The sequence below is a fragment of the Solea solea genome, chromosome 7 (assembly GCF_958295425.1).
Source record: "Solea solea chromosome 7, fSolSol10.1, whole genome shotgun sequence".
NCBI lineage: Eukaryota > Metazoa > Chordata > Actinopteri > Pleuronectiformes > Soleidae > Solea > Solea solea.
Window position 1 is genome coordinate 11,761,495 of NC_081140.1, and position 22,491 is coordinate 11,783,985.

At 39.9% G+C, this 22,491-nt stretch overlaps 1 protein-coding gene across 1 annotated transcript in view; it reads right to left on the bottom strand.

The window, feature by feature from the left end:
- The window catches only part of si (sucrase-isomaltase), a 59,700-nt gene extending 37,827 nt beyond the window's left edge, over window positions 1–21,873 (bottom strand). Inside the window, exons 1-17 of the mRNA XM_058634016.1 lie at window positions 21,780–21,873; window positions 20,401–20,524; window positions 19,515–19,600; window positions 19,221–19,341; window positions 17,627–17,736; window positions 17,235–17,386; window positions 14,229–14,400; window positions 13,447–13,546; window positions 12,824–12,936; window positions 12,596–12,721; window positions 10,258–10,389; window positions 9,368–9,487; window positions 6,394–6,507; window positions 5,377–5,461; window positions 4,408–4,525; window positions 2,304–2,475; window positions 1,325–1,441 (exon numbers count right to left, since the gene is read on the bottom strand). Of these exons, the coding sequence (XP_058489999.1) occupies window positions 1,325–1,441; window positions 2,304–2,475; window positions 4,408–4,525; window positions 5,377–5,461; window positions 6,394–6,507; window positions 9,368–9,487; window positions 10,258–10,389; window positions 12,596–12,721; window positions 12,824–12,936; window positions 13,447–13,546; window positions 14,229–14,400; window positions 17,235–17,386; window positions 17,627–17,736; window positions 19,221–19,341; window positions 19,515–19,600; window positions 20,401–20,524 (1,962 nt within the window). The 5' untranslated portion in view covers window positions 21,780–21,873. The remainder of the gene's footprint in view (window positions 1–1,324; window positions 1,442–2,303; window positions 2,476–4,407; window positions 4,526–5,376; window positions 5,462–6,393; window positions 6,508–9,367; window positions 9,488–10,257; window positions 10,390–12,595; window positions 12,722–12,823; window positions 12,937–13,446; window positions 13,547–14,228; window positions 14,401–17,234; window positions 17,387–17,626; window positions 17,737–19,220; window positions 19,342–19,514; window positions 19,601–20,400; window positions 20,525–21,779) is intronic.
- Window positions 21,874–22,491: the final 618 nt, after the last annotated feature.

The following is a 22,491-nucleotide window of genomic DNA, read 5'->3' on the forward strand; positions in this document are numbered from 1 at the left end:
GCGAGAGGAATTTGCATGCGAAAGCCATAATGTGGTTGTCCTTACAAGAACTGCAGGGCCAGGAATGTGTTTTGAAAGTTCTGTTTTGTCTGCTGTGCTCTGAATCTGTCGGCATGCCTGGTTATACCTTCACAAGTAATACCAATAATATCACGATGCAGTGATTCTGTGATGTATCAATATATCGCAAGACAATCATGGAGTCGTACATCTCAATATCTGTCTAACTGAAGACAACAAAGCGTGCGTGAGAAGTAGAGCTGCAACTACCGATTATTTTTATAATCGCTGAATCGGTCGATTATTTTCTTGATTAATCGACGTATCTTTTGGTCCAGAAAATATCAGAAAACCTTCAAAAATGTTGATCGGTGTTTGTCAAACCTGCAAATGATGATGTTCTCAAATGTCTTGTTTTGTCCACAGACCAAAATGATTCACTTTTAATGATTTCTTTGTTACCCAGAGCAAAGAAATTTAGAACATATGCACGTTTAAGAAGCTTAAACAATCTGAAATCTTGTTTTTAAACATGAAAAAAACTTCGATTATCAAAATAATAATTGAATTTAGTAATCGATTAATTAATCGATTAATATTAATTAATCTATGTATTTAAAGTGGATGGGGCATCTGTGTCATTTCTCTGCCATTATCCCATAAAGTAGCAACACCTGGCGAGTGAAACAGGCAGGGACTGTTAACTTCAGAGTGCCTTCATTTGTTTATTAAAACATCAATCTTTCCCCTGCCGTATCGATTATCATGGATTGCATGTGGAAGGATGGTGATATATCACCAAATCGATATTTTGACCCACCGCTAACAACTAATGCACCATTGATTCCTGTAACAAGTGCATTTCTACCTATTCTGTGTTGTGGAGTAAGTGGACTGTATGTAAGTCTTTTTGCATACAGTACTTCTGAGTGGGAGCTCAGGTCAGTGCAAGTGGATCTGTCCTGCTCTATTGGATTTGGGAAGTTTACACTCCACCAATTCCAACTCCTGAAGGAATTTATTACAACTAGTATCAGATACTGCCAATGCCCAATGTCGTTGGCAGTGTTTATGTTTAGAATTAAACCCAAAATCAGATGTCCCACTGCAACCGTTTTATAACACAGTTGTGCCGGTGTGACAATCTCCATGGATACTCAAAGGAAGTTTCTATTTTTAATCACTTTGGGTTGTAGCAACTACAGTGTTGAAATGAAGAGTTCACCCCCCCCAGCACTTTAGACCAAACAATGACTTTGTGATACATAAATCTAAAACTGACAGTCTAATATAAGAACGATAGACCAAAATGTCTTTACAGTACCTCGTAGCCCTGAGCGTTGTGGTTGCGACTGAAGGGGTAGAACGCTCCCACCTGCATCCAGCGTCGACACAACTCTTCGGGGGAGTTGTCAAAGAATCCACAGATGTCCGCTCCGATCTGAAAATCATCAGGGAACAATGGCTTGACATTCAGCCAGAACTTGCAGTATGTATTTGCCACTGTCCTAAATGTTATTTTCACTGTACTGGAATCATACACATGATGCGCCACTTTACATCCTCGAAGAAAAGGGCATGCTACAAATGTCAAGTAGTAGTAAGAAAGGGTGGTATTGATGCAAAACCTGGTGACACATTTGTCTCTTTATCGTGTCTTTCTTTATGTCTTATTGCTTTGGTCACAGCAGCAATTTGACGTGGGTAGTGATCTTTATTTACATTAATTGCACAGTCGGATCCAAAAAAGTTACGTAAGTCAAAGGCCAGTCCATGGTGACTGCTTGCTTTCTATTGTTTACAACTGGCTTCATTTCCAACAGACTCCATGGGAGGGAATCGATCCAAATCCCATTTGCCCTGCTTTCTCTCTTTCTTGCTTTCTTTGTGTGTTTGTCTACTGAAGAGCTTAAAGTCAGCCTGACACAGTCTCACCAGGATGTACATGACAATCTATGAGACCACCCGAAATGCACAGCGGGTATGCTTCTTACCACCATTTGTGCTCTCTGCTCCGTAGATATGCACAGTAGAGAACACACTTGGGAACTGAAAAGCATGTAGTGCACTGTAACTCCAGACACTCTCTTGCTCTCGTCCGTCCTCTGTCCGTATACGTTTATATTAAATAGTAATTAAAAAAAAATTATTACTACTGGATTATTGTTGAGCCTTAAGCTGAGACTAAAACAGAAATAATGAAGCCCTGCAGCCCTAAGTCATGTCAACCCAGGTTGAAAATGTCAAACTCTCTGTATTTAAGCATTACACTAATGATATTTGCCCCTCTGAAGGTTACTCACGTAGGGAACCCCAAAGAGGCCAAACTCCAGCATGCCAGGAATGGCCCATTTTATGTCGTTCCAGTTGGCGGCGTTGTCCCCAAGCCAGTGACCCGAATATTTCCCTACACCTGGGAAGGAGGAGCGAGTCAGCATCAGGGTACGATTTCCTCCGAATGCCCGCTGCAGGGCTCTGTGAGAGGGAGAGAGTGATGCAGGAGAGAGAATGTTATTGAGATGAAAAAGTATGTAGGGAGTGAAACCGAGAGATTTAAACGATATGATGGAGAATTGTTTATCAATCACACAAGGACAAATATCCTCGGCGGTGTAAAGATTAATAGCAAAACTGTGACAAAGCCATACTTTGCCTTTATTGCAAAACATTTTTTTTTTTTTGATGAAGGTAAATTGATGGAGTATTGATTTCTATAGCGATACACAATGCTGATAATGTTTACAGATGTGTCTCCTGCAAATAATACATTTTAGGGGTGGGGGGGCCCATACTTTCTTTTCTAATACCAAAGGAATGAGTCAGCAGTATGTGTGAGTGTGAAAGAGTCCAGTTTGTTACCGTTTGTAAATATCTTTTAAAGTGCGTTTTCTGCATGTGCTTCCTTGTTTATTGATGGGATAGGTGAGAGCAAACATACCATTTCAACCATGCCACTTTAGTATAACATGGATTAAAAAAAACAGGGAGAACAAGGTCAGAATATCATTGTGAAATGCTAGTCATTATATTTAAATGCAGTGCTCTTCACAGTCATGAATCGGCATAACATAGCTGCAGTGCACACTAACCCCCTGTGTGTGTGTGTGTGTGTGTGTGTGTGTGCAGGGGAGGCAGAGGACCCTCTATAATTAGGACATGCGATATATGACCTGTAAAGTTGAATGTTTCAATTCTTTGACAATGAATTAGTCTTATGCAGGCGTGCACTGTTTTCTTATTGGTAGGGGTGGGAATCTGTATTGATCCGATACTGGTCAAAATTACTGGATCAGATATTGGACAGATAAAAATGTAAAATCCGATACAATCCCAAATGCTTCACTATGCACAGACTGTTAAAATGTAAATTTAAATTGGCATAAGCATTTTAGCGGAGTCAGGTTTGGGCTCTTTATTTCTTCCTTTTGGGAGAACAATATTTGTTAGACAGAAGTGGCTCAGCACATGTGTTAAGAGCTTCATTGTTGGATATAAATGGCCTAACATGACTGTGTCGGACTAATATCGGTATATGTAGATACTGGAGTTTGTGATATTAGTATCATATCGGGCACAAAAAAAGAGTATGTTTTCTATGCCTTCTCCATTAATGTGTCTGACAGTTCTAGCTGGTGTTAACCATATTCTTGTGTAAGCTCATTACCGCTAAATGACAGAAATGCAGTAAATCCGACAAGAATATATACCCTCTGGCATTTGAGATTATGTTCAGATTACAGGGACATTTGTTAATTGCAAATCGGTTTTGTGTGTAAGAGATAATCAACAGTTGCTTTCAAACACAAATGCAGGAAAAATTGAGTTGCATCATCATGGTTTCCAAGAAATTGCGCTGTCAGGTCGTGGTGCAGAGTTTGCTGAGATTTGTTTTTGTGTGACCGAGGAGACCGAGGTATATATTGCAGTGTTTCTAGTCATGGCTGATTTTGCTGTGCTCAAGTGCTTTGTCATCATTTTGTCTTGTATTGGACGTGACATGAAGGACGATGTCAAATGCAATTTAATTAGCCACAGCATCCAGGCTGAGAAGTATCACTAGAGATCTGATTTGAATCACATTATGGATAAAATCAAATTTTGGAAAGTCTGATTTTTTAATTTTTTTTTCTGTCTAGACTTTCCAAACTAATCTGAATATGCAAAAAAAACATAACTTGAAATTGTGAAGCACAAAAACTGCACAAGTTGCTTGCAATCACCTTCAACTCGAGTCCCAAGCTTAATCTGCAGTATCACTAAAAGTCAAGGATGATTTTGAAGGATTTTGTGCTTTCACACAACCTTTCTTTTTGTCTTACTCAAAGGGTGGCAGTAAGTTGGCGTCTGCACTGTAGTGCAAGCTTGCGAAACTACAGTACTTCCATCATCAATTGGTAATGCACTCACTTTTCAGTAGCCAGGACCATCGAGTAGCCATAGAGACTGTGGACATCGTAGTGGTTCCCCCAGGCCTGCTTGGCATCCATACACAGAGTCTTGCTGTACATCACCTCATCCAGAATCCCTGAGGGGGGAAAGGAGATAGAAGTGAATACAAAATATAGGAGGCTGTTGAGGACAACAAAATGGCGAGAGGGGAAGAAGGGGACGGAGAACAATGGAAGTTGGTGTACAGTATTTTCTGCAATAAGTGGGAACAATGAGGAAATCAAGGCGACAGATGGCATTGGGAGAAGTGGATGACTTAGGAGGAAGGGCAATAAAACGGCATCAGGGGAACATGCTTTTTCCAGTTAGGATCATCCTGTCTGAGACACCGTCCCAATAAAAGACACGGCTTTAGAGTCATTTTCAGAATTTTTCATCAGGGACTCATTAGTTTAGATGAACTTTCTTCTGGACCTGAACTTACTTTTTGAGCCTTTGTGGCCATTTTATCAACTTGTTTGTAATGCAGTAAACTTGGTACAGGGCTTAAAAAGTTAGTAACCAATTAAATAGTTACTATTATTTATATACTTATAACTTACAAATTGTGTTGTTTTTAAGTGAGGGCAAAGTAAGAAATTTGGGGACTGAAGAGAGACTGATTAGATTAAATAATGGTCACCTTATTATTACATATTTATGTAAGTTTACACATTTATGAAGTGCAGGATTATAATATATAATATATGTGCTGTTAAGAATTTATATTACTATTGAATTTTCCATATTATAATCAATAAAGATATGCTTAGAATGAACCTTTACCGGTCAACCTGTACTAATGATATTGATGAAGTGCCTTTGAAGATTCTTTTAAAGACCTCTAGTGATGACAAAGTATTAAGACTCGACCATGTCACAAAATGGAAGATAAAACTGTATGAGAACGTAGAGCACATACAAAGTATTATTTTGACGCTGACTTACTTGGAGTGTAGGGAGGGTAGTTGAGATTGTTGTCGGCGCAGCCTTTTGTTGAACCTTTCTTGAAATTGGCCACCTCGTTCATGTCCTGCAAGTGTGTTATAGTGTATTAGTGACCTATTCACACTATCAGTAAGATGTTGAAGGTGACATAGACCGGAAGCTCCAATTAACGCTGCGTTTGTGTGTGTATCTGCGTCATTACCTCGTTTATGAAACCCTAAAGTTTCAGAACAAACAGTTCAGCCACTGCTGAGAAAATAGTGTTGTATTGTTTTCCTGGGCTCTGCGAAGCGGATCGACACTTCCTTAATTTGATGTCGTCATCAGAAATCCTCACCACCGTAGCGCCTCCCGGTGCGGGTACTAGTCCGGGCATATCCGGTTGCGTACATTCAACCGCAGAAGAAGAAGAACTACTCTCGTTGTAGCTGCTGAGATGCAGAGCATCCACCGTGCCAGCGGGGGATCTGTGTATCTGAGAGCTGGCCTATCTATTACGTCACTTCCAGGTACCTGGCCAATCACAGGACAGTTGTAAAGCTCTCGTTGGCTGGCCAATCACAGCAACTGTTTAGTCTGAAACAGCGCGGCTGACGAGAGCGTCAGTGAGCAGATATTTTGATCGGCTCGTTTGCAGCGATTAGGAGGTTTTTAATCATGAAAACAAGTTAATATATGTAAGTAGACCTCCATAACTAACATATATGTGTGATACAAGCATTCTATGTCACCTTTAATAATCACTGACAATATGCAGCTGTTGTGTATCGATAAAGAAAAAAAATATATTTATTCACGTTATTTAACTGTTGTAAAATGCCTTGGACTGATTGCGGTAAATGCCCCAAGAAACGAGGGAACCTAATGCATATCTATCTTGTATAAACTGAATTCAAGCTTACTGTCCCTGTTTGCGTGCAAATGACTGCAGAATGAAGTCTGCCTCAGAGGTTTCTGTTGGTGAACAGTTAATTAGTGAATGCACATCATCACTTAATGGGTCTAAAAATGACTTACAATCCAGAGGGCATCATGTTTGATCTCCCGGGAGAATCGCTCGTACTCATCAACCCACCAGTCTATGCAGTTTTGGCTAGTGTAGTCTGGAAACACCGTCTCTCCTGGCCACACCTGAAGATGAGAGAACATGATATGCTGTAAGTTTGTTTTTTTTATAGTTGTGTAGTAAAATTCTAAATGCATTCACCATTTGTCCTTATGCAGACGAGCAGCTTGTCTACTTAATTCTGTGCATGATCAGTTGGCGTAGGTGTAGCGAGCTCCACGTAGCAAAAAAACTAGGACTATGAAATGTCAGATGAAGCTTAGACATGTGGAAATGAAAAGAGAACAGAATGGATGGAGGGGGTGAGATTGATGTGTGTGAGAGAGGGAGACATTTGAGAGGACAAGGGGAGAGAACAGAGGAGAAATCCATAATGCAATAGAAATCTTTAGACGTGACTGTGTGTTAAAATTCATCCTTAATGACTTGTATTGAGAAAAAAATGATTTATGTAGAGAAAAGCAGAGGTTTTGTGTATGTACGTGTGTGTGTGTGTGTGTGTGTGCGTGCATTTTTGCGTGTGAATCATTAGAGCATTGTAGATATTAAATCTCAAGGTTGCCACAGTGTTGGCTATCTTTTTACCCGCTACTTCCACTGCCAATAACTTTACAACTCAGTTTATAGCAAAGGCATAAATCATGCTCATGTGTGCTCATGTGTCCACACATGCATTCACACATGGATTTATAGGAAGATGCTTTTGGTATGTGGTCAAAACTCCCACAAGGTCAGAGCTGATCTCACATTTTCCACCTGTCTATTTCCAATCGTGAATCCCTCCACTCTTTTACCTCTAGATTTGATCCCTCTGACATCTCGGCAGTTTGTGGATACCGACACCCGAGTAAACGCATCAAACAAATCTTCTTCATTGGATTACCGCTCCATTTTTTTGCCTCTTGTCTCTCTTTACAGCTGGATTCCTGCATGTTGCCCTGTCACTCTCCTCCATTCAGTACACAAAGCCAGTCTGTCTCCTTGTATATTTCCCTAACATCTGTTATTTGTCTGTCTGCCTGTATCTACCTTTTTCTCAGCCTACGTTTCCATCTTGTCATTTCACTTTTAAATCTGTTCACTCCTTTTATTTATTTTTTCCATCTCTGCTAGACGCAACCTGGCGGTAGCACAAGTAATTTGCAGCCAGGGTTCCGTCAAGAAACCCGTCTTTGGCTCGCGAGCTGCAAAATCCAAACTCTGGTATAGCCAATCACATTGTGTATAAAGTCGGTGGGCGGGCTTAACATAATGGCGACAGAGCTGCGACCGTTGCACGTGTAGTCCCTGCCGGTCTCTGGTACATGTAAATAAAGAAAATGGCTCCTGCTGGCGAACAGCAGTCTTTCGAATCGGCTTTGGAGTTAAGCTTTTCTTTGAAAAATGAAAAAATAACGGCACTGAAGTCATTTCTTCTAATGACAGATGTAGTTTTTTAGGTCTACTGCGGAGGCTTCCTCGTTCTTTTAATCCTCAACGCATCTCCAGTACTCCGGCAAGTCGCGTTCAAGTCTCGATAAAAGGGTGAGACACCGCTGACAAATACTGTTTGACTTTGCACTCCAACATCCAGTAATCTCTCAGCAATACTTTGGGGTTTCTTCAGTTTTTTCGAAGATGCTTGCTAAATGTGCAAGCACGCCTGCAATTCTCATGTTCTTTGCTCAAAAACGGCAACAGTCTCCATGACCACTACATTTGTTGGCTTACAGGAATCTCTCCATCAAACCTTTCCACAACACACCATAGGTGGAACGCTTGCCCATGGACTCTTTACCGTCGCTCTGACTACATCCCCTTCTTCGTTCCATTGATTGGTTGTAGCGCTAATTTGAACATCTTGATGTAGGTCTGGTTTGCCAGCCTAGCTCTCTTGTACGTCCATTCACTTCTGCCTGAGGTTGATTCTACAATACTTCTCACACATTTGGGCCAGAAGACAAAAGCTTTCGTCAAGGGTCGCCCTCATGTTTTACTGGGACACATGCATGCACACAAAGTTGTGTGGTGGTGGTGGTGGACTGGAATTAATTACAAAGGAGTAACTTCTCATTTGAAGGAAATGGAAATGCTTAGACTCACAGTGAAACAGACTCTTACACAAAGTTATGTGCACACACACACACACACACACACACACACACACACACACACACACACACAGACTCTGGCATGTGGTGAAGCAGAACATTTTAAGATTAAACACTAATGTGGAATCAATGCATATGTTTGACCTGATATAAACAGCATGAAAAAGGGATTAACAGTGGGTCTGGGCCTAATCGAGTATGTAATCGAAAGTAACACCGTGAAAGCATTGGGGCACTGAACTTTAACTCCCGATGTGATTTTTTTTTTTTTTTTTTGTTGTGTTGAAATGTGATTACTGAGTATAAAGTGTTGATGGAAACTGTAATGAACCAGTCCCAAACACGTTATATTAATTTATTTTATGATCAGTAAAACTCTTAAATAAATCTACATGAGTCGTTACCTCACCCGCATTATGTGAAGGTGACCTATTGGTCTTGGCACTGTTGGAAAAAATCTGATCTCCATAGACTTTTTTTTTTATGTCATTTCATTCAATATTGATGCATAATATCACAATATAAATCATATGAATCAATATTTCTCTCGAGCTTCAAGGTGAGGTTGGGTATGGGTAATAAATGATGTCTTTTAGGCTAGATCCCAATATACAAGCTATATCGTGTCAGCAGGGATTGGCACCAGCACCTTCCTTGACCCTCATCATGATGCATTCGCTATATACATTCAATATCTACCCATCTTATCTTGATGTAATTTTTGTGATTAGTTGTTATTATTAAGTGTTTGTTGTTCTAACTATTACTATTGGCAATTTTTTTCAGCATCAATGTTCAGCTGTGCTTCTGAAACTTGAAACCAAATACAACTCACCTCTCCCAACAGAGGTGTTTTCCCATCTGCGTCAAAGACCCAGGCTTTCTTCTCAGTCCCACGGTCATATGATTCATATGGAGCATTTCCTACTCGCTTACTGGTGGCCACTGCAGGGTCCTGGGGACAAATGAATATACATATTAATACAGTGTGTAATAACATATATTGTATTTCAAATGTACTTTTGGTGAACAGTAATTTGCCCTTATTTATTGCTGGGTTAGAGATGGGTTTCAATTTGTCATGGACCACAAGGTGCAGTGGCTGGGTTGTAGATTCAGTTTGAGTGAGTGCCTATGAATAGTCATACAGATGATATTATTCTGCTCGCTTCATCATGCACTGGGATGGTTTGCAGCTAATTATGAAACAGCTTGGATGAAAGTCAGCACCTCCAACTCTGAGGCCATAGTTTAATTTGGATGTGACAGTGAGCATCTAGCTAATAACTGCTCCCCTTAAGGTGATTCAGGCATCTCTAAATTAGGATATTTACTTGAGTACCTTTCATGTGAGTTCTTCCTGCGTATCTTACTACATTCCAGAGTAGACCCTGAATACACGGAGACTATATACTGTATCTCATCTGACCTGGTAATGGTCTTTCAAGTGCAAATGGAAAATGTTGCAGAGGAGAGGGACATCAGGATTACCTTGCTTGACCTGCTGCCAGCACAGCTACAGTAAATTGGCACCAGATGTGTTGCAGAAGACGGATGTACGGAGGGATGACTATGTAACCCAACATCACACCAACATTTGGCTTGTAAATGTGAGAAGATGACCAAACCCCAAAATATAAGGTACATTACCAGAAGCTGTTTTGTAGCAGAGTTTGCGATTGGTCAAATTGTTAAACCACTACATAAAAATGATGTGTTTCTTACCAGGATGAGGATGTATCTTTGACCCTTCTCATGGAGGTAGTCGGCAAACTGAGGCAGGTCCTTGAACTTGACCTTGTCATAGGTGAAGTCTTTCTTATCCTCCATGTAGTCTATGTCAGTGTACTGGATGTCCTGCATAGGGTCAAAACATGCTGTTGAACTTGTGGAACTTGTGTTCTTGTACTCATACAGTTGTGTATTTCTAATGTATTTCAGGGAAAAAAGTAATATAAAATGCTCTTGAACACATATCTCGTACGCTGAGATTATCTTTTGCTATACAGAATGTTAAATTTACAGCACAAGTTATTAAACTTAATTTTCGATAGATATTCAAAACTTAATTCCAGATGCTAAGACACTGTCATTACTTCCATGCATTAAAATCACATTTGCATCTTGCTTGAGGGTAATAAATTCAAAATTACCGCTAAAACCTCTTAAATGTATACACTCATGCTTCTTCTTCTGCCCTCATCTTTGACACAACCACTCAGACTTAAGCATCTGTGGTATGGCTTGAATGTATCCTCCCAGTATAGTGCATCTGCTAATGTGCTGCTAAACCTTAGGAGTATAAGGCAAATGTTAACAAGTTCTTCTATTTTCTGCCAGGATGTGACTTCATGCTTGTTCTTTTGCTGTCATTCTGCCAAAATCTCCGACATGTCGACGGAGCAGATGGTTCCAAAGGCCCTGCCAGATTCTTCCTCTAATGGTAATCAGTTCCAGACATATTAGAGGAAATGTGATAATGCCCTCTGTGGTCTATCTAATGGTTATCAAATATGTCCCCGAGTATAGCAGGAGGGGGAGCGGCTGCACACTAATGTCTTTGAATGTGAAACAGAGATTGGAGATTATATATTGAAATATTATGATGGGTTGGACATTTGTTTGTATTTGATTTTCAGATAAGACCGAGTTCAAACTGAGTCTTTTATTGGTGCATTGGTGAACTGTGATACAGTTCATTTGTTTTATGGGGGGCATTAAAAGATTAGGAATTTACCTCAGTAATTACCGTTAAAAAAAAGTCCATCAAACATTAGTTGTCTTTGTGAAAGGGAGCTCTTAGAGTAACCATCGGTATGCCCAGATTAGATTATGTATGATTATGTGTTCAACATTGTTTTTCATCGCCTAAGTGGCACGCATATCATGTTGCATGTCACGGACCCTGGTATACTCGGGGTCCTGTGTTTTCTGACTTCACCATCTGGTGGTGGTACAAGTCTGGACTCAGGGAATAGGAAGCATTCCCACCAACGAAGAAGAGAAAGATGTTACAGCTCCCTCGGACACATCTGGTTCGAGCTGCTTGTCAGCTAAAAGGTCTGTCAGGCAGGTTTTATTTCTGCTTGGTGAGCGGGGCTTAATAATCCACCGGTGGAGTGGAAATTCAGTTCGCACATGCACTGTCCATGCGCACCCAACACGCTCTATGCGATCTTTAATCGTGGCTGCACAATGCACGTTAGGTCCGTTCACGCTGAGTGTGGAAGTACACCAGGGGCCTTAAGGTCCATTCCCAAATAAATATCAAACAGAACTGTTATTTCTCAAGTTTTGGAATATTAAATTCTTTTTTTCTGTAATACATTCAGATCAAGATGAATGAGATAATGAAAGGAACTCAGCCGATTGGTCTCACTCAGCACTAACAATCAGTGGCGCTTGAAAAATAGTGGTTGTGAGATTGAACCTATGGAGCCCAGCAGACTCTCCGCTATTTGACAGAAAACTAGATTACCCCGTCTAAGAGAAAGGCCATCCCTATCACTCTGAATGTCTGTTGAACCCCTGCTTCAACCTTCATATCACGCCTTCACAGGTAGCCTCGTGTTGAAAGCTCTTGCCTTTGGAAACACAGTAGTTTGTGATTGGTTCACATTCTAACAAGGCTTGCATATCGTGATGTATTGATTTCTTCTCTACTGGTCTCCCTTTTTTTTCTTCACCCCAATACACATTTGCATGGCAACAAAAAACAATTACTGACATAATTTATCATGATAAATTGTCATGATATTCATGTTTTTGTTCTTTTTATTTTCGCAGATACGATTATTTGATAATGATCTCCTGCTGCTGATACTTTGGATTGGTTTTGTCACACTGTCTCTCGAGCACAGGATCATATGCCTGCTTTGCAACAAGTAAAGGAATGGGAATAAAAATACATACTCAAAATTAACAATTGGAGACTGGCAATTTGTAAGTGTAAATCAAACCTGACGATCCTTATATCACTTTAAGACGGGCTTTAAGAGTAATTTCAGACGTGCTTCCTGCAATAAACAGCAGGATAAAGAGGAGCATGTAGAATGGCGCTTACGTATGGGAGGCTCACAGCACGGTTCCTCTCCACTGTTTTCTTGACCTCACTCAGGCTTCCGTAGTCCCACCGAGAAATCTGGAATCCCAGTGACCAGTAGGGAGGAATGACGGGTCTGCCAATGAGCTGGAACAATTTGAACCGATTGTTAATGACTGTACTTTTCCAAAATATCCACACAGAGAATTTCAACCCTGCATTTTTTTTTGCCTTTAAGACATTCTTTACCTCAAGGAACTCCTGCACCACTTGTTCTGGTGTGTCCCCAAAGAGAATGTAGAAGTCGAGGATTCCTCCGATTGTCCTGTATGTCACAGCTGGAGCAGGCATCAGGGTCACCTCTGCACAAAAGATACAAAAAGGTGTGTATATATATATATTAAAAAAAAAAAAATTCTTCTTAGACTATCTGCAGAAACGTGTATTTTGAATATCACTTTTATTCTTCTGAGGACTTTTTTTCCACACGTAAACCAACAAACCATCAATATATCAGTCAAAACAATTCACGAGAGGCAAGAGAAGCCTTTGTGCGGGAAGACTGTAAACATGAGCAGGTGAAACATGTCGGTGAGCATTCCCAGTGCTTTCAGTCATTTCCTTTTATAGAATAGAATGGTTATGCAATATTCTCTTTGATTTGTCAGTTGGTCCATTTGTGTACAAGAATGACACCTGCCTGAAAACCTTTGTACAATTCTGAAATGGTTTTCTTTTCCTGATGTTTCATGGCCCTGGTGACATTATGTGCATCATGTTATATGCTTTATGTTCAGCCTCCATAATCGTGCGTGCACACACGTGTATTAGTCCATTTCTGTCGACCGGCATGTGTTTGTGTTCATCTTTACCCATAGCATTGCTGTTCATGAGGAAGACCCCGAATGACTTTCCACTCTCATCTTCCAGGCAAAGGAAGAAGGGATAGTGTCCGTAGAGGTTGTGTGTTCCCTACAGGGAAGGTGGAGAGATGGTGATAGATGGAAGTGAGAGAAGAGAAGTAGTAGACATATTGAATCTGAAGGGGTTGACTTCACAGCCTTGTCAGCTTCTAAGACATTTAATCATAAACCCTTTGGGGAGAGATGATACACATGTAGGGACCTCGTGTAAACATGCCAGATACACAACATGCTTACACACACACTCAAGTAGGCGGTCAACCGTTACACACACATTTAGTCAGGTTTAACAATGAAGAAGAAACTGAAAACATAGTCAGATGCATTGATTGATCCCAAAACTGGGAAGGGATTGTGTTACAGCAGCACAGTGTCAGGCACTTAACAAACTATTAAAGTAAGAAATAGAAGTTGCATCATAGAGAAAGATATTTGATTTGCACTGTGTAACTTCAACTTCTCTGTGTTTATTTCATGTAACATGCATGTGCACATACACTGACAGCCACTACGAAACTGGTTCAAACGTTACGGCAGAACATTGAAGGTGTCCAGTTTTAAAAGAAGGTCATTCAATATTCAATAATTCTGCATTACATAATAGCTTAACCAAGTTAAAAAAAAAACCTGCACTTATCGGCCACAATAGTGAACTGTTTTGACTTTAATCGACTAATATACAGCTGATCGCTGTATATCTGTGGCCAAAGCAAGTATAATGTACTTCTCACCCCGTTCGGGAAAGCGTCTCTGGTGAAGATGGGCCAAGTCCTCCAGTCTGTCCTGTGGCGATAGTTTTGGTGCACATGCTCTCCTAGACCATAAATATTATGGGAAGGAAGCCGAGCCGAAATTTGCAGGTACTGGTCTGCAAACACCAGAGGAGCCATCGTAGTGTCAAACCTGGATGCATTGTAAAAACAACAACAACAAACAAACCACACACACACACACACACAAACAGGTCACCACCACTGGGGAGTGAAAATGCAGACTGATGTGAGAGACATAACAAAGATATGTGCAAAAGTAAAGGATGGCGAGAGAACAGGCAAATGTGACAGACATATTGAGGAAGGTGAGAGTGACATGCAGGGAGAAATAGAGAGTGGGAGTGGGAATGAGATGGACTTCTGCAGAAATTGACTTGAAATGTAGAAAGTAAAAAGAAGAAACCTGGGGAGAAGACAGACCATGGCATCGGCTTCTAATGAGGCTGCTCTGGGTAACATATATTCACCTTTAAAATAAGACATGTGCTAAATGAAATACTGAGCCTAGCTGATTCAAGATCTCTCTCTCTCTCTCTCTCTCTCTCTCTCTCTCTCTCTCTATCTATATCTATATCTATATATATATACACAAATGGAGGCTGCAAATGGAGTAAATATACTGAACTTTCTTTCTTTTTTTCAATTGGCATGATGCATGAACACAGACAAACACCCTAACAGAATAAAACATTTTTTTTTTTAAAATTCATGATTTAAATATAACGTAGTGTGATAGGGAGAATGTGTTCAGTCACCATGTCTGTTTACAAGTGCAAGACGATAACACCTAAAAGACCAGCAGGTTGTAGTTTAACCTGACCGGTTAAAGAACAGAATGATTATGACCAGGCTGATCATTCCTGTTATCAATGAGACGTGGATCTGGTGCTGCTTTTACAATATGATCGGCAAATTAAAACCGTGTTTGCACATGTTTTTATGGGCATTGCATTATTTTACCACTGTTGTATATTTTACCGCCATAAAAACAGAGTCAGTCATGACACTGAAACAGCTGCAGCTGTTCATGTGCAGCACTTTAGCATTACATTAAAGTAGAACCATATTCCTGGATTGGGTCGGATTTTTCTGTTTAAACCTGACCAGAACCCAAGATATTATGCTGTTAATGTAAGCCGAACTGAGTTGTGTTCTACCCTAAATGCAGGTGCTACCATGGTTACTGCTTTTCTTTCCTTACTAACAGATGCATGCAGTGGAAAGTCATCAGCCAATGAGCACATGGATGTGAAATTAAAATGTGTTTGGCACCACACACTTACTTCGTATGGCACTGCTAATGTGACTGAACTCCACCTGAATCCAAGTACAGTTTCAAAATATTTGTCCATGAGCCATGAAATGCTAATGCACAATCAGTCTCAAATGGCAGACATGAGTTCCTTTTAATTTCTTTCTTTAGACGTGGGTTCTGTTCTGTTGTGTTCAATTATAAGTAGCATGTAGAGAAGAATGCTAAAACAGGTCTGTATTCACCTGTCACGGCTTAGTAATTATTTTCCGGTAATGGGTTACTTTGATACGGCTTTTTAAAGATAATTAAACATTATTATGTCTGCAAATATAATTTTTTTTTCTAAAATAAACAAACAAAGGTCCTGAATTCATCACAAGACTATTACACTCGCCTGCATATGCCACAAAATACATACATGAACCGTGTCATTCACGTGACCAGTAAATAAATGTTGTGACAATGACAATGGCGTGTAAGTGGAAAGAAGTTGAATTTTTACTGATAACTAATCGGCCATTAATCTTTGACCACTAATCTTCAAGGCAATCTCACTGCTCGAGGTTGAAGGTCGTGCAGTGTTGAGAAAGACGACTGACCTACTTCATATACCTGTAAATGATGTAAGTTAGCGAGGCATGTCAAAGGTTTTCCATGCACTGTAAGAATGTTATATATACTGTGTTATGCTCTAGCTTTACTGTCAAATAAACATATACAACACTGAAATGCACAGACGTTATAATACGTAGATATGTACGTGTTGGGTCGTGTCGACGCAATGAGTGCAATGGTACACCTATGGTGTTTATAGCCGTTTTATTGCATTTGAGTTTAGTTTCCGGACCTTGACAAGTGCCACGTTTCAATAGCTACTTCAAGTGTGTGTGTGTATGTGTGAGAGATTACTGCAAGAGGCTGTGGGAGCTGGTGCTGCGCATAATATTTGTAAGAATCTTGTGCTAAAATTCACAACAGTAGTCATCTTAAACAAACACTTCACTGATTTGCATTTATCTTTGTATTAGAATAGGGCTAGCATTTAAAAAAAAAATGTGCTTCCCAACGTCAGTTTCCCCTGAGTCGAGAAATACCTTCATTCTTTTCTTTGTCACGTGCCCCACACTTGGTCCGAGCCTTGAAGCTGCAACGCTAATTCCGCACTTTTTAGACCCCACTCGTAGGGGGACGGGACCTCATTCTCAGAATGTAAACAGTGTCCGCCATCTTTGCTAACAGTTACGCTAACAGGACTAAGTGTCACTCGTGGGCACGTACTGTAACTATTTCTCAATTTAAACAAACTGAGGTTTGGAAGCACAAAAATACAACCCCTACTCTAGTAATACAGAGCTAAATGCAAATAGGCAAAGTGTTCCTTTAAATTCTTGTTTTAACTAAATAAGGAGTACCTTTATGGCCTCTCCAGTTCCAGCTATAGTATACACCCTATATTAGCAGCATGTGAAGTATATCACAATAGATACTAAAGATGTTCTTAGTTTTTTCTTCATGAATAATAGTAATGTAATTAGTTTTGAATACGCAGTTTTTAGTTTTAGTTTATAGTTTTTAGTCTGTTGTCTTATGCGTTTGCTTCAACATTCACATGGTGAGATAATAGATAATATGGTATGGCCTTTTGAAAACAGCCCCCGTCTCCATTTCAGGCGAGCAAAATATGTGGAACATGCACAGTAAGCACTCACAGGACTTTGTTGTTCTCCTTCCTGCGCACAGTAAGACCAAAGGGCTTGTGTGAGATCTCCAGAGTGTTGCTGATGGGGCTGGACGGGTCACTCTTGAGGCGGCTGACGTGCTCATGGGGGACCTCGAACCTCTGACTGTGGGCATCGGAGATCTGTGGGAAAGGAAGCGATCACAGGCAGTGTGAGGGTGTCTCACGTTCATGTTCCTACTTTGTTGTGCACATTGCTATTTTTGTCCTGTTTCTGTTCTGTACAGTAGTTCGGTTCAACATGCTGTGGTTTAAAGAAGAATCTGTTTTTGACTCACACTTTCCTCCATCATATGTGTGTGTGAGAGTGAGAGAGAGAGAGGGGGAAATGGAGACTGAGAGATGGTGTCTGTCGGTGTGTACCTTAAATCTGAGTCGATTGCTTGACTGCATTTCTGCGTGAAATGACAGCTCCTGTATATCAGCCCCAAATAAAGAAGGAGACGCCATTCTCTTCAGCTGGGCTTTCATCACTGCAAGTCAAACACATGATGAGAGACGGCTAAAGGTTATACTTCACATTTAACTACTCAACTACCAAATGTGACACAAAATTGTACAGCAGTGCTTCTGTAGCACTGTATTATAACTGATCATTTTGTGGTTATTCTTCTATTTCAGTCAATTTATTACTGTTTCTTCTAGATTTCTTTTTAGCAGTTTAATTAAAAAAGGGCCTTTTAAAATGAGAGCTGCTCAAGGCCCGAGTTTAGTCGGGTGAAAGGGTTTAAATCAACATATTGAGAGATTTATTTCGTCAAGTTCTTAGGCTTGATGAGATCAGTGCCATTCATATAAACATTTGCAAGTATGAGTGTCCGTCTAAATGAAATAGAATCTGCCAACCAATTTCCAGTAAGTTATGTGGTGTGCTTTCTTCCATTAATCCTTATTGGAAAAAAGAAGGAGGACATGTTGTGATTTTTCAGAGGATTTCAGATTGTGCTTATTATTCTTTTCTAAGACTAGGCACAGTGCCATTATTGAGTAGTTTCCTAGCAGCCTCACGTTGATAACATGACTCTACAAATGTGACTTTTATATTCAGATGCACACCTGTTCGGCTAATCTGACAATTTTTCTGTACCGATATTAAACAGGAGGATGTTATAATCCCATTGTTTCCTACTGATATCCAAGCTGGGTGAGCCCTGCACCCACAGCACTAATTATTCTGTCAACATGAGCAGAAGCATTAAAAGATAAAGCACTTTATCATAATATGACAAATATTTATTCTCTACAATGATGAGTGAATTGCAACAATAAAAAAGGCAATTCTCAGCCCGAGGACTCCATAAATTCACCAGGATGGGAACTCATTCAAACACGTTTGTATTTTCACGTGAGCCATTCACCAGTATGATCAAAGGAAGAAATATGCTTGCACAGCTCGGTCGCTTCGAGGTAAATGTTGTTCATTTACGTCGTAGCCTTGAGCAATACCATGGCAGAAATTTGGTCTTATATTTGACAATTAAACTTGTATTAAAGGAGCCCTTGTTGGAAAAAAACTACAATGTTCCACTCAGTCGAAGAATTTGGCACTTTTACAGTTTAAAAAGCCCCCACTATATTTTTATAATGTTTTTAAAATAGCTTTCATGCTATTCCAATAATGTGGCTGGAAATCATGTAGTTCACACTTGATGATAAAATGTTCAATGTCTCTTTGTGCCTTTACGCTCTAACTTGAGTTCACATAAGGGAGTGAAATCAAGCAGAAAATGGAAAACCCTGCATGGCGCAAAGTCAATCATGTTTCCTGATATGCCATCCATGTCATAGTTCATAGAAAACTGTGCCTTAGGCAGAGTGAGTGAAGAGGGAAATGTGATGTGAGGAAGACGGACACACTGAAGGAATGTGGAGCGGCTGGAATTAGAAAGTAAGCTTAATAGAAAGCCGCACATTTCCACTGGTCAGTGAGCACATGAGTGAGCAAACGGGGATTTACCATAAGGACTTCGCTGTTCAACTGATTCCGCTGTGTACCCATGGTTGGTCGGGAAGAAACACCAGGGAACATTCCTCTCTTCCAGTGGGTTCCAGCAACATCCACGCTGTTCACATTTTAACTGTTGAAGTGAATGGTTGTTGATGTTATTCATGTCATCGTCCACATCATTTATTGTCATCCCTGCTTCTACAAAGCAGTTCCTGTAGAATTCTCGAGACATCTTCACCTCCTGAACTTTGTCTTTGTTCACAAACATAAACTTGCACCTTTGGAACCAATAGTCATTTATACCTTTGAGGCTCCACCATCAGAGAAACAGTCTACTCTTTCAGCCACGGGGATCTTGGGGCACTCTGCAATGAACGGCTTTGTAGGTTCTGCCAACAAAAAAAACACAGAAGAAATATTTAGTCCTCCACACAACACAAAATATTAAACTTTTACATCACAATATTTAGTGAACAACTGAAGATGAGTGTAACTTAGACATATTACTTCAACAATGTGTCATCAGAGCCTGTAACACGCATCAGGTATCAAAATGAAAAAGAGCAATTCTAGTTATTGGTTTCTAAACGATATGTCTCTTGATTATTACTCACAAAGATGCACGTACCCGTCTGACCTGACATGAGTACATCACACATTAACTCATAAGCGGTTCCCTTTCTTTAGATATGAGCTGGTATTTATAATTGTAAATAGAATGGAAAAGAAAGGGAGGGACACGAAGAGAAGAGAGAGAGGAAATAAGGGACTGCAAAGGGCAGAGTGATTGCAGCATTGGCTGAAGACGGCCTTTGATATTATCTTTTGTTGTTAATGTATCATGCGTCTGAAAATGATCCTTCACTGAAGCTGGTCACCGTCCCATCTTTGTTTAAACCCTTTAATACTTGTACCGCTGCAAATTATGGTTTGTGATGTAAATATCACCTCACTCTAAAGAGAGTTAATTGTATATTGAGGTCATTTATTGCTTGCAGTCCATTAGCCACTGTCCCCCAACACGCATAATGGCAATACCACACAGGCCTTTCTGAGTTTTTGCATTTACTAGATTGTTTTTGTTTTTTTTATAGTTGATTCTTCGATTATTTTTAATGGAATCAGATGTAATTAAATCTGGGTATGTTTTCATAATAGAGAGCAAAAATCGGGTTATGTGTTCACCTACCTTCATCTTTAATGACCCCAGGGTGTCCAGTGGCGAACAGAACTACGAAAGCAGTGGCTACGATTAACATCAGCGTGAACAGTACCATCAGGGTCACCTCCAACCCTGAGAACTTTCTCCCCATCTAACAAAACAAAACAAAACAAAAAAACCACCAACATCATTAACTCTCATTAAAGGCACATAGTTTACTAAGGCGAGGTCTTTTAGATCTCTCAGATAACCACCTGCTTACTGAGGAAATTGAAATATAAGATTTGACAGATACACAAATATTGTCCTTCTAATGACCTTGAATTCTGTAGAGAACACTAAACACAGTAAACTAATTCATGGGAAAAAAATGTGAAAAAAAAAAAAACATGACAAAACTCGAGCCAGATGTAGTATTTACAGAGGAACCCATTATGTCATTGGAGCAATTAGGCTTCACACCAATGTACAAAAAACAATGTGAGTGAGTGAGTGTGTCAATTTGGGTGAATGAGAGGCTTATAGCCATCCTGTTTAATGTGCTGTGAAGAGCAGGCGAGGGCAAAAAGAGCTACATTGGGCCAAACTTGTGCATGCCCCGTGTTTTCGCAACCCACTGCACATTTTTAGAAAAAAAGGACACTGCAAAGCACTTGCAGACATGCTTTTAAACACATACAAACATGGGCTTTCACACTGGACAAACCTTTAAGTCCTCTCCAATTCAGCTGTGCCTCAAAATAGCTTCCACTCATAGCAAAGTGTCATTTTACATTTCCCAGACAGTCTGAGGCCTGCACACACTCATGCACATGCACACACACACACACATTGGCAGCATCACCATTTGGGGGCACTTTATGATGGCACTGAGAAAGTTCCCATGAGGACAGGCAGTTTATAATATTATCTGCTATTTCATTTGGTCTTTTACTTAATACATTTTAGTTAACTGGTTGCTTTGAGACATATCCTGATGTCACCTGTAATGTTTAGGACTGGCCGTAAAAAAGTATGGACCAACAAAAATTGAAATTCAACTGTCTGAATCCAAAGCTTAAAGTGCTGAATTGCAATTTACAGATTATGGATGACGTACTCTGACTGTACACGTATAATTGTTATTATTGCAAAACTTGGTCACGATCCATGTAAGTCACATGATTGTGAGACATTTGAAAGTGCATCATTCAAATGTAAAATGTACAGTGCTTGAATACACGATTTAAGAAACTGCATATAAATACAAATCTCTTTTTGTAATGCAAAATAATTTTGAATGTCAAAATGAGTTATTAAATGATCCAGTTATTGAGTGTCATCATAATGGTATAATCTGTTTACTCACTAAAATCAAATTAAGAAGATTTGTTTGTGAGTTGAAAAGCCTGTAATTCAAGTCTTACCTTAGCTCTGTTCTATCACCAAGTCAAAGTTCTTCTGAATCAAGACAGGAAGGATCTTGTAATATAATGGATGTGTTGTGGCCATAGGGACTAACCACTCCTTTACTGCTCAAGTTGTGTTAGTATGTGTTTTACAGTCTCAGCATGAGGCCCCTAAAGCCATAAATGGTCAGATAAGCATGAACTGTTAGAAATGGAGCCCAAATATCAGCTCGTTAACAAGCAATCCTCCTATCAAGTTTTTCATCACACTACCCATGACTGTGCTGTGTGTGCGCGCTTTAATGTTTCCGTAGAATAGTGTGTTATTGTTTTATATTAGCTGCGACTTGGCAACGGTAACCTTTGTGGCACTGTGAACACATCAGCACTTGTGACTCACATGCACACATGGAAGTGTTTGCTTGATCATAATTTAAAAAGGAAAACTCCCCTGAACATCTGGTTATGATATACAGTGCATCTGGAAAGTATTCACAGCGCTTCACTTTTTCCACATTTTGTTATGTTACAGCCTTATTTCAAAATGGATTCAATTCATTTTTCCCTCAAAATTCTACACACAGCACCCCCTAATGACAACGTTTTTTTTGACATAAAAACATTACTGAGATACCTGAGATTTGGCAGCAATTACAGCCTCAAGTCTTTTTGAATATGATGCCACAAGCTTGGCACACCTATCTTTGGGCAGTTACCCCATTCCTCTTTG